We start from the raw sequence: 13,403 nt of genomic DNA, 5'->3' as shown, positions 1-13,403 counted from the left end.
ATAACCACCGTATGAAAACATCTACGGATGTTTCTAAATTCAAAATTTCACCATTTCCGTGTTAAATGTTGAATTCTGCTTAAGCCGGTGCTAGGGGCGTGGACGGTAACTTGCACTTTCCAGTACCGTCCATGAACAGGCTCAATCAAACCGAGCCTGCAACATTTTCAATTATGTTGTGTTGGACTTTCTTTAGGGATTCTGATTTTCTCTATTTTCTTATAAAATAACAGTCACAAGTACATTCAGTAGCAAATAGGAACTTTACGCAGTACAATATGATTTACTGTCTTTGTTTTTTCTGTTTTCTTTGCCAAAGCCTTATTAAAATTAATTGAAAAGTGTGATTAAAAGGAATTCAAAAAGGTGGCAAGTTTTGTAAAGATTTGGAAGAATTTCGTTTGACTAATTGGTTTTACTACAAACTTGACTGTTTCCTTCAATTTCCAAGTATCTCCATACTGCCAAATTTCATTCACCTTTTTGAGATAGTTCCCTTCGTGCTTGTTTGTTAAGAATGCCCGAGACATTTTAAAAACATATGTATATCTAGACTGTAAGATGCAATGATTTGTCACTGTTTTTAATTATCTTTTCTACATAGCTGTTGCATTTATATGCTACATATATAGCTGTTGCATTTATAAATGCCTTGAATATTTTTAAATTGTAATGCTCTCCCTATATTCATTGAAGGAAATAATCCTTATCAAATAATAATAATAATAATAATAATAATAATAATAATAATAATAATAATAATAATAATAATAATAATAATAATAAACAACTTGATGACGTAAATTATAAATAAACCAAATGTAGAATAAAGTTGTTAAATTATCAAAAAGGTACCATAAAAAAGCGTAAGAAAGTCAAGGAAATGACACTATTTTCTCAATCTGTATTTGTAACTAGTATATTACTGCATAGAATATAGAGTGTGATGAACATAGGGGTATATATTCCAGCAAAGACATAGATAACATATTATCTACATCTCTGATTCCAGGAGATTGCCGATGCTGGTCCACGCTTAAAGAAACCCGCTTTTCGCCTATCATGTTATTTTCTCATTTTTGTCAAATCTGCACTGGCATGTCAGCCCCACCCCCAGCGAACCCTGTTCCTTAGTCTATATTTTTAAAATGTTGCGAGGTCCGTGCGTGACGTTATTTCCTTATCTTTTATAAATTAAAACAGGACCTTTCAAATAGAAAGACCCTGGTTAAAACGGTATGCCTAAAATACAAAAGTGAGATTTCTGACGAAAGTGGGCGAAAGTGAGCGAAAGTGACTTTTAAAATTTGAATTGTACCGTTTTAATAGAATTTTACGGTGAATTTTCTGTTTGTAGACGTATATTATTAGCAACCGATAATATTTCTTTTCAAAAATAATCACTATGATGAATTAATCGCCATTTATTTGCACAATTTCTATTCACAAGTTCTGAGATCTTCCTTTCGCTCACTTTGAAAAATACGAAAGTGACATGTAAAATATATAGAGTTTAAATTGAAATTTATACTAAAATTGCAGTTTGCAGACGTATATTATCAGAAATATATAATATTTATTTTCAAAAATAATCATTATGATGATTTAATCACCATTTGTTTGAATAATTTCTATTCACAAGTTCTGAGATCTTCCTTGCGCTCACATTTAAGAAAACAAAAGTGACTTGTAAAATAATTAAATAAAGCATTGAATTGAAAGTTATACATATATTGCATTTTTTAGGCGTATATAATATCAAAAATTAATATTATTTATTTTCAAAAATAATCATTATGATGATTTTTAGCCCATTTTTTCTACATAATTTCTATATATACAAATTCAGCCATCTTCCTTCGCTCACATAGAATATACGAAAGTGTCCTCAAAAACAAACTGCAATTTAAGTACATTTTCAATTTAAACTCTATATACATGTGATATTTTGCAAGTCACTTTCGTCTTTTTTCAGTGTAAGCGAAAGGAAGATCGCTGATATTGTATATAGAAATTATGCACAAAAATGGGATATAAAACTATAAATCATCATAATGATTAATTTAGTAAATAAATAATATTAATTTCATTTAATACACAAACTGCAAATTTAGTACATTTTCAATTTAAACTTTATATTTATAAAACAGGACCTTTCAAATAGAAAGACCCTGGTTAAAATAGTAATTACAAATCAACCTAAATGTGTATTTTCACGTTTGAGCAATTCAGTTAAACGAGAAATGGGTTTCTTGGCATACCATTATTGCCATCACATTAAAAGTAAAATTTAATACCGCACGGTAAAAAATACGGCTCAACGAGATTTAGTGCAAATAGTATTTTCGGGTCCGTCACTTTGCAACGCACGGAGATTCTTACACAGGCGGCCATAGCGGTCTAAGGTTGAAGTAACACCGCTGAAATGTTAACGGCACGAGTAGCAACATCATTGATAAGACAGCTTCCAAGGGCTGCACCACAGGTATGAAAAGTGTTGTTTTACATTTTATTTTAAATTGTAGTTCTGATAATTTGTTTTTGCTATTAGTTTTATTGAAGCAGATGAAGCCGGTGCCCTTGTAGTTGACCTGGGTCTGGAAAAGCACGATTTTTGTTTTTTATTTTTGTGCTCTATGTTTTACAACGATGACGCATAAGTGGCATTGAAGAGCTTGAGTCCCATGAACATTTTTATAAATTGAGGATGCAAATTATTTCTTTTGAAAATAATACTTTCAGTGAAATTTTAGAATTAGTGCTCATGTTTTGTACCCCACCCACCATTTGTGACAATGAAATAATATTTGCGTCCGCGTGTTTGCTATCTTATGACTGTAAAGCGGCATTTGCATGTTTCTAACATTTATGTTGAAATATAATGTTAAAGTTATGCACTATCCATAGCATTGATTACTTGAAGGTCACTCATTTGTTAAGGTAGGACAACCTGTTTTAGTGACCTTCTCTAAGTACAGTTGCTTGCAATTTATTTAAGTGTGTTTTATTTTACATTTGGCAATTAAAATTGTCATTGCAATCAAATATAGTTTTGAGAAGACCGTTTATTACGGTTTTCTATTTTGCAATACTGACAGTGGTTGGTTTCTTTAAAAAATGCTTGATCAGGCTTGCATTTCCCTTCAAAAAACTTCTGAGACATTTCTTTAAAATTTGCTTTATTACACTGCACATGATATAATTGAATTATTTAATTATCATGGTTGCTTTCAGTTGTCTGAAAATTATTTCCCTTTTCACAATTTTTGAAGAACATGATTATATTTTGCATCTGTACAAAAAAAGTAATGCAAATGTGTAAAAAAATGTATTTGTGTTTTGTTAATTAAAATTATAATTTATATGATTTAAGTATAACTAAGTATATTTTACAGGTGTGCCGCCATGCCCTTGGTGCTGGTAGCGTTGCTGCAAGACACTTGACAACATCACAGGCACAATGGGCATCCCAAAAGAGTGGAGGTTAGTTGATTTAGCTCAAATGTACATTTAATGCAGGACCTTTATCATCTAAATTTGGTGAAGGCACCCAACTTAATTTTATAAAAATAGTTTTGCAGAATATTGGGTTATCTGTATTTATAATTAGTTATGCAAATGTTGTATACTATGTTGAGCCTCAGCTTATGTCAATAGGGAACACACAGACTTCCCGAAAGTTGAAAAAAACTGTCAGACATTCGGTCTGACAAACCATGAAAATCTGTCGGACCGAAACAAAATCTGACGGACCAAATAGAATTGATCAAAATCAAAGAATAACTTGTGTTTGTATTTCTAAGACATTTTTTGTTTTTAATTTTTTCGCCGTTAAAATCAGCACATTCCTTACAGCGCATTTTCATCTCCTCCCTATCATACACCAACGATTCACTGTCTTGCTTCTATTTTTCATTCAATTTTGTCTCAGGTCTATTCTTTTTATCCTTTTATTGCTGTTCTGCCTGTTCCTCTGACGTAGATTTTTTATTTTTCCAAGGTTTGGCACCTTTAGCGACGCCATTTTGTATACATGCGGCTTGGATAAAAGCTGGACAGCCGGACCGATCCGGAATAAAAACTCGTCGGACCTGATCAAAATTTATCGGACATGTCCGTCGGACCGACGTATTTCGGGAAGTCTGAACACATCAAATTTGTAATCCAGGGGTCGTGTAGGCGAAACAAAATTTCTCTGTGGCAGTTGATTTATGACATGAAACCCATTAGTCATTTGTCACCTGCAGAGATAAAGGTAATTACTGATAAAGTCATCTAGGAAAGTGTATTAAGTTGACTGATCGCCCAAATACGACCAGGATATTTGTTTAAATTGACATTAAAAACCTGTCGAACCAATCGTTCGCATTAAAAATGTGTTTTTTGTCAATTCAGGTGCAGAAGTCTCCTCTATTCTGGAAGAGAGAATTTTAGGCCAGTCAACAACAGCTAATCTTGAAGAAACTGGAAGAGTGTTAACTATTGGTGATGGTATTGCCCGTGTATATGGACTCAAAAATATTCAGGCTGAAGAAATGGTGGAATTCTCAAGTGGTCTACGAGTAAGTAGTATAGTATGGGTATAGAGATAGGTCATGATCAGTAAATGAACCCTTTTACTTTTTGGTTCTCTAGGTCATGGTTTTTTATCAATAACTCGGACTCATGGGCCCTTTGCCTTTAGGCTTCACAGGTGCATGAAAAAAGTGGTTTATGACCAATAACTTGACAACCTATGGGCCCTTGGCCTTGAAACTTCACACATACATTGGTCCCTATTGATTTTTGAATTAAAGGTCAAGGTCATATTGATCTTGTATATCAAAAATGTTTTTGAGCAATAGTTCAACAGCACATGGACCCTCAGCTTTCTAACTTCACAGGTGCATTGGTCTTGGTATGTAAATGACCCTTATTGATTTTGGGGTCAAAGATGTTAAATCAATGTTTGACAACAAATAACTTGACAACCCATGGGTCCCATTACTTCACAAGTGCATTGGTATTGGCTAGTACATGGCCCTACTGATTTTGGTCAAGGTCACATTAACATGACTGACATAATTAAGCTTACGCCAAAACTGTTTTCAGGCAATATGACATGCAACTTACAACATGCTGACAATGGGGCTTGGGGCATGCATGTTTTATGCTATCTTGCACATGCATTTGAGGTTGTGTAAAAGTAAATTTAATGTGCAAATTAACAAGTATCTCCTTTCCAGACGAGTCACTGATGATATTGAAAAGCAACATGTGTGACCAAAATCAATTGAAGGTCATTCTTAAAGAATAAAAGATTCACAAGCCTAACCTGGATTTTTAGTTTTTACTCTTTTGCTTTTGCTTTTTTTTTTAAAGCTCCGGGGAATTAACTTCCTTTTTTGCAAAGCCAATGGAACTTAAAAACTAATTATTATTTCTTTGGTCAACAGAGATTTCTATGAATTACTGTCTTGACTACATTACTGCAGGTAATATTGTAAAACTAAGTCCACGATTCAGGCAAACTTTTCACCAATTGATAATCATTTTAGATTTTTAGTGATAAATTTTAAATGTAGACTTAATGAATATTGTGTACATTTATTTTTTCTGCTCTCTTCCAGGGTATGGCTTTGAACTTGGAACCAGACAATGTAGGTGTTGTAGTATTTGGTAATGACAAACTTATTAAGGAAGGTGATATTGTAAAGAGAACCGGAGCAATTGTGGATGTGCCTGTTGGTCTAGAAGTTCTTGGCAGAGTTGTAGATGCCTTGGGAAACCCAATCGATGGCAAGGTAAATATTTTTCAAGCTATTGTGTTTCCTGTTTGTATACTTGTGCTTATAAATTGTAATTCTATCCCCATCACATAATGTCAAGGGGGCTATACTGTAATTATTTAGGGGCTTGTCTCCATCTTATTCCGGGATTTTCTTCAAACTTTGCTCAAACTTTCACCTCAACAAGGGGTTGTGTATGGAACCCATTCGAAGGTCAAGGTCACAATTTAAGGTCAAATATCACACAATTTTGTGTCAGCTCTACAAATCTTATGCCACTTATAGGAATTCTTTTATCAAACTTGGCTCAAATGTTTATCTAAACAAAACATTGAATATGCCTAACCCTGGCTGTATTAGCTCAAGGTGAAGGCCACCCTTGACGGTCAAATATCAAAACAGTTTTGTGTCTGCTCTATTAATCTTTACCCCTTCAAAGATTTTTTACAAACTTGACTTCAGGGTCTCCGTAAGTTGAAGTTTTGCAGTCATTCTCTCCTTGATTTTGGATTGTGACATCCAAAATTTAATGTTCTTCCTTCTTCACCTATAAAATGTAACTTCTATTGTCAGAGATTTTGCGTCTTTTGACTTCCAAATGTTTTAACTTAGAGGAAGCCCTATAGGCACCATTGTTCACCTCAACATGGCAATGAGCAGAATCCATGCCAGGGCTGTGATGGGGCATGGTCACCTTTGATGGTCTGTCAAATATCAGATGATTTGTGTCTGCTCTGTAAATTCTATACCCCTTGTAGGATTTTCTTCACATATGGCTCCAATAGTCACCTTGACAAGCTGATGTGCAGAACCCATGCTGTTTTTTGCAGACTCGAGGTCAAAGTGAAGTATCAGTTACATGTCTGCTCTATGTGTATCTTATACAGTTATATCCATAGATAAAGGATTTTCTTCAAAATTTTCATTTGAATTATCTGGTCATTCGATTGCTGTAGGAAGAAACTTAATGTACTATATATTGTAATGAATTTTAGGGTCCATTGGATTGCAAGACAAGAGCTCGTGTAGGAACAAAAGCCCCCGGTATTATCCCAAGAATTTCGGTAAAAGAACCTATGCAGACTGGAATCAAAGCTGTGGACAGTCTTGTACCAATTGGTCGTGGCCAGAGAGAATTGATCTACGGAGACAGGCAGACAGGGTAATTTATCTTGTTGAACTTTTGAACAATTTGAATACAAGTACTTTAGCAGTTCATTTTGAAATGAACTCAAGATCTTTTATTATAAACATTAATTTGTGTTCACTTTTAAACCCTTTAAATGTTTTGACGAAAACAACTTGCAGAACCTTGACCATTTATGCTCAATTTCTAGGTAAAGATCAAAGCTCTATTTATTAAAGAAACTGTTGTCGAATGTGTATCTGTTTGAGCCAGACTCCTGATGCTTATTGTGAACCTTTGATCCCAAAAAGCTTCTCTGTTTATTAACTAGGGAACACAGTCCTCAGGTTGGATGGGTTGGTGAGTCAAGACTGGTAGAAAATCTGTTTTGATTTTTTGGCCTGTATGTCAAAAATTCAAGTAATGATGGCTTGATCATAAGAAAGTTTCAATTATTACAGAATACTTTTTATTAATTTAACACATTAATCAATTAGAAATGGGTTTATACAACAGCTTGTAAGAAAAATGAACATTCTTGGCAGTCAATTTCCACGACTTGGCATAAAATCACCATAATCGCTTGAAAATTGGTCAAATGAGAGAAAATTTTGCATTTCAAAGTGACTATCAATTTTTAAATCTGCAAGTCATTGCGTCCTAGAAATATACAAGATACTGTCTACAAGTGTAACAGTGTTTAAGATGTAAAAGCAATACTGAAAAGCTGTCAACAGTTTAATCCAATCAGAGAGAAAGTTTTTGCAATAATTTAGTTTGCAGGTCGGTTGTTGAGTTTGTCTAATTAGCATATACATGCAACAAGCTTGTAATAAAGTAGATTTGTGTAAATTATATGTAAAAAGAATAATTGTCACAGGTGCTTTCCTTAAAATACTTATAAAATGCTGTTTACACAGAGCTATGTAAATCTGTGGCATTAATTGACTTAAAAATTTCAATAATAGGTAAAATTAGGCATAAATTTATTGGTGTGTAATGCAAAATACAAAGTATCAAAATGCAGAAGGCATACCTTATCAACTGTTCAATTTATTTACGTTTTTAGAATGTATATTTTAAATAACCTACCGAAAACATTATGATGTTGTTTTTTTCCAAACAGAAAAACTGCCATTGCCATTGATACAATCATCAACCAGAAACGTTTCAATGATGCAACTGATGAGAAGAAAAAATTGTACTGCATTTATGTTGCTATTGGTCAGAAAAGATCAACAGTTGCACAGATTGTCAAGAGATTGGCTGATGCAGGTGTGTATATTATTCAAGTACATGTTCAAAGGGCTGAGTGGTTAATGTTTTCTTCAAACCGCTTACACCTCTAGCACTTTGTTCAAATGAATCTCAATCAAATTTTGGTTGTATATTGTCCTGCCTATTTGGTGTTCTAGTTTAACCTGCATGGCTCTGGGCTCACTGTCAAAATAGCAATAAAGGCTTAGTAATTCATTTTCAAAACATCACTATTAAATGACATAAATCACCCAAATGAAGGGCATGACAAAATTGGTCGCTTTATTCAATGTACAAATAAAGGAACATGGAATTATCAAATCATTTTCATGCGGCAATATACACATTCTGTTTAGTGAATTAACATTCGAAGCAATTGTAGGACTTACAAATTCCCTTGCACTGTGGTTATGCAGATGTTATTAAATGGGGGAAAAAGGTGCATGAACCTTCTTTTGAGATTGTTTCTTGGCATATGAGATTATGAAAAAATGTGCATGTCTGCAAAATTTAATTTTGTCATAAGATTTTGCTATTTTGATGAAACTCTAGTTTTTATGATAAAAGGTACAAAATGTATAGTCACAGTCACTGAATGTCAATGCTCATTTTTCTCTTGATATGATGTTTAAATAAAGTAAACGTTCAGATTTCTATGCTGACAACTTCTTCACTGATCAAGAGAAATTAAAAACTGTCTGATAGTAATTTTTAGCTCAAATATCATAGATAAGTAGGGTTATCCTACTCAATCTAGGTGTTGATGGAACATTTAAAGTTGTATGTGCAACTTCTTGGATTAAAGGGTTACAGATCTTTAAAGATTCATAATTACTTAGCAACATCCATCTTCAAAACTGTTGAAAGTATTCACATGAATCTTGATGCATGTATTCAAATGTTCATAACTCTTGACATGGATTTTGGAGAAAAAAATAGGCCTTTAGTTTATGTAGAAAGTTCTCAGTTTAAGTTGTGCATGGAACATCAATCTTCAAACAACTGAAGTTTTTCACTTTAAAATTAATAGCAACTAATTTAAGAGTCTGCTTGTCCATGGGAAAGCAGTGGCGACAAATTCACATGTCTATACTGCCACTTGGGCAATATATTTTAGGATCCATTGATTTTCATGATACTTTCCTAACTGGATTTAGACTGAAATTAGGCTCTTTGTAAACTTGGATAAGTCTCGGTTAAAGTTTTGCAATTTATTCAGTCTTTGTGTATAAACTACTAAAGTTTATTCTGTTCATGTTTTTGTGACCATAATTGTTCTTGCACTAGCTTAAAATGTAGTTTTAGACCCTCACTCCTGGGAATGATCTGACACTATTGTTTGCCTTGCATACAAAGTTATATACCTTGAATGTTTCTTTTCCATTTTGTTCTTCTGCTCAGACAATTATTACAATTATTGATTTTTGTCTGTCACTATAAAGCTAATATGATTTATTATTAAAAAGTTTATGACTACATTTTAGATGCCATGAAGTATACAGTTGTTGTAGCTGCCACAGCCTCTGATGCTGCCCCTCTACAGTACCTGGCTCCTTACTCTGGCTGTGCCATGGGAGAATACTTCAGAGACAACGGAAGACATGCCCTCATTATATATGATGATTTGTCCAAACAGGTATATATCTTTATCGTTATCTCTGTGTCTTCAAACATATTTTCAGGTTAAACTGTGCCTTGGCTTTTTAAATGAAATTGTCCTCTTTATGAATTCTTGCATTATACAGGTTTTTTGGTTTGAATGAATGTTTGGTTTTAGGCTGTTAAAAATAAAGATAGTAACCTGTAGTTCTTTGTATCATTCAGCATAGGATATCAATACAACTAAGTTGCTTGTTATTTTAAGGCTGTAGCCTACAGACAGATGTCCCTGTTGTTGAAGAGACCTCCTGGTAGAGAAGCCTACCCTGGTGATGTATTCTATCTCCACTCTCGTCTACTTGAGCGTGCAGCTAAGATGAATGATGACCATGGTGGTGGATCACTCACTGCTCTCCCCGTCATTGAGACTCAGGCTGGTGATGTATCTGCTTACATCCCAACTAATGTCATCTCCATTACAGATGGACAGATTTTCTTGGAAAATGAATTGTTTTACAAGGGTATCCGACCAGCCATTAATGTAGGTTTGTCTGTCAGCAGAGTAGGCTCAGCTGCCCAGACCAAAGCCATGAAACAGGTCAGTTATTGTTACTTGTATATTCATAAATTACGGTCTCTATTTAACAGAAAAGCTCGTTATTAGGCTTGAAAAATTGGTTCTAAGATTAAAACAGTAAAACAAAGAAAATGGAAACAATGTTTGTAAAAAATGAGAATGTTTTGTTTATCATTGCCTTGTCTCCTACATGATCAAATTTAATTGTGTTTTATTAGTTTAGAGTAAAGAAAATAATAAGCTTGTTTTCCTTGTTTTAAATGAATAAAATATTTTTTCATCACAGGTTGCTGGTTCCATGAAACTGGAATTGGCTCAGTACAGAGAAGTTGCAGCTTTTGCCCAATTTGGTTCTGATCTTGATCAGGCCACACAGAACCTCCTTAACCGTGGAGTACGTCTCACAGAATTGTTGAAACAAGGACAATATGGTAATTAAAGTTCATGTTGTTAAAATTCAAACAAAGGAAAACTGTTTAGTGCAAGCCTTAGAAATTTAAGAATGTAATTCTTAATTTCTAATTTTAACTTGCAAGCATGGATATTTGAGGTCAGAAATAACCTTTTGCTAAGGGTTTTTCGTCTAGACTGTCTGATATATAGACTGTCTAATATATTCTAAATTCTTAATTGTTCTATAAAATGCTTGTAGATTTGTGTAGGTACTTTTCATCATTATCCTCTGGTGAGATTTCAGGTAATAACAGTTAATAACCTGAAATCTCATCAGAGGATTAAAAGTAAGATTGTTTGTTTATAAGAATTTTCAATGTATGGGTGTTACTTTTAGGTGTCAGGGTTGTAAAGTGATAGCATGCTTTATACTATCATGAAAAAAACAAAACAACATAATTAAAGTTCTATCTTTTGATACATAATTTTCATAGAGCGGATGTATATTTAGATGATTAGCTGGACGAAAATGTTTTTTTTTTTTTGTTTTTTTGTTTTTTATAGAATTGTAAATAAAATTCTTAAAGATGTGTAGACTTTTATGATTTATTTTAATGTTTCAGTACCAATGGCTATTGAAGAACAAGTTTGTAGCATCTATGCCGGTGTCCGTGGATTCCTTGACAAAATTGACCCATCAAAAATCACAGCTTTTGAGGAGGATTTCCTCACCCACATTCGTACATCTCAGCAAACCCTTTTAAATGAGATCCGTGAACAAGGAATGATCAGCGAGTCCAACGATGCTAAATTAAAAGAAGTAGTTGTAAATTTCATGGCAGGATGGAGTGGTTGATTGACATTCTCAGTAGGAGACTTTATAAACAATTAACATACATGTGAAGTGCGATTGTGTGTGATATGAAAATCTAATAGTGCTTGGACCAACTTTCAACATGGCTGTTCCAACTTAATGAGAGAAATATTTATTGTTTGATAACTAAACCATTATAGAAATCGTTTAGAATGCAAGCAGCAGAAAATTGCACTGTTGCTTCAAAATATTTTTGTTTGAGGATGTTTATAATGGAATAAAATAATTGAAAGTATACTTTGTTAATCTGTGTTGATATTCAGTTTTCTATTATGGAATGTTGTTATTTGAGCATACATCCTGTTCATTATTACTGAAACACGCTTTGTTTTGCATTTGCATAGTTATCCAGATTTTGAGTGATCATCTTGCTAATTACTAATAATCGTCTGTGAAAGAACAACAGACTAAATGTAGTTCCACCATGTTATTTTAAATATAAACAGACTGTTTGTTTTTGGATGACAAGCCGAAGGTACAAATGTGCACAAAGAAAGCTTATTTTGGTTATATTGAAAATAAACCTTTTCAGAGCACCCCTTTTCCCCTTGACAAATGACTTAAAGCTAAAAATGGTCAACAAGTTTTTCATGTACTTTCAGCAAAGAGTATTTATGCTTTCAGCTTATGTTACAAAAGTCTTTAAAATATACAGGCGCAGTGAAATTAACTCGAAAGGTCTCCATTTTAGCATTGGTTAGACCAAAACGCAATATCCTGTTTATTTATACTCTTCTGTTTGAGGCTCTTATCTAGTTATACAAGGTCAAAACATTGCAGGACATTAATCACGTCATTGGGCCCGAGATCAAAGGACCTGTTTCCATAGGTTGGCAAGTGTGAAGATAAAGGATTGTTGACAATTTCATTGAAGCTAGTTCAATTACAGTGTAACTTCTGAATTCCGGAACTTCTAAAATCCGGACAATTCTGAAATCCGAACAATTTTCAGGGTCCTGAAATTTCTCCTGTTCTCTATGTAATCAAAACCTCTGAATTACGGAACTTCTAAATTCTGAATTCCGAACGATTTTCTGGTAAAATTTGGGTTATATCAGTTAAAATTTACTTCCAAAATCCGGAAATTAAAAAAAGGTGTGAAGGAATATTATACTTATAACCTTCAAAAACCATCAAAATATCAATATCTTCCAATTAACAGTACCCATTTATCTTGACACCTATTAGAATTACAACCTGTCAAGCATATCAAACACTTGTAATAAAGTGTGAAAGTTAAGAAATTGAGAAAAATAATGTGATGAAATGAAAAAATACAGGTAAATAGCAGGTACTACATGTATATCAAATATACTTAAGGATAAATTTTGATAGTAATCATTATGCTATTGTATCAGCAAATTTAGTTATTGAAATTAAAAAAAGTAAAAGTCCTATAATTGTGCTATTTTGTTAATTAAATCAGCTTTATATATTTTTTATCATGTCTTATTATAAAACAGTTGATGTATAATAAGTGTACTTTGTTCAGATAATTCCTAACTTCTGAATTCCGGAAACTTCCAAATTCCGAACTTTTTGGCTAGTCCCACAGGTGTTCGGTTTTCAGAAGTTACACTGTACTACATGTATTTTATTTGTATGCAGTACTCGACATAATTCTAAAATAGGAAAAGCTTGCAAACAAAAACATTTTTACTGTGTAAGATCCGAAATAAAATGGACAGTCTGACTAGCTTGATCTTACTGAATCGAATGCCACATAAAGGTAAAGGAACATACAAAATAATCTCTATCTCTATAAGAAATACCTAATATCAGTCAAGAAGAAGGCACAACGAAGATTTG

At 33.3% G+C, this 13,403-nt stretch overlaps 1 protein-coding gene across 1 annotated transcript; it reads left to right on the top strand.

Annotated features, from left to right (window-relative positions):
* Positions 1-2,325: 2,325 nt before the first annotated feature.
* LOC132747535 (ATP synthase subunit alpha, mitochondrial-like) lies at positions 2,326-11,829 on the top strand. Its single transcript, XM_060736939.1, has 10 exons — positions 2,326-2,485; positions 3,396-3,483; positions 4,396-4,562; positions 5,610-5,783; positions 6,764-6,930; positions 8,021-8,169; positions 9,636-9,787; positions 10,016-10,348; positions 10,614-10,758; positions 11,344-11,829. Exons 1-10 carry the CDS (start codon positions 2,426-2,428, stop codon positions 11,574-11,576), a joined length of 1,668 nt encoding a protein of 555 aa, XP_060592922.1. The 5' UTR covers positions 2,326-2,425; the 3' UTR covers positions 11,577-11,829.
* Positions 11,830-13,403: the final 1,574 nt, after the last annotated feature.

The sequence above is a fragment of the Ruditapes philippinarum genome, unplaced genomic scaffold (genome assembly GCF_026571515.1).
Source record: "Ruditapes philippinarum isolate M1 unplaced genomic scaffold, ASM2657151v2 ctg379_1_1_1_1, whole genome shotgun sequence".
Lineage (NCBI taxonomy): Eukaryota > Metazoa > Mollusca > Bivalvia > Venerida > Veneridae > Ruditapes > Ruditapes philippinarum.
This window is presented reverse-complemented; position numbering and strand designations above follow the sequence as displayed.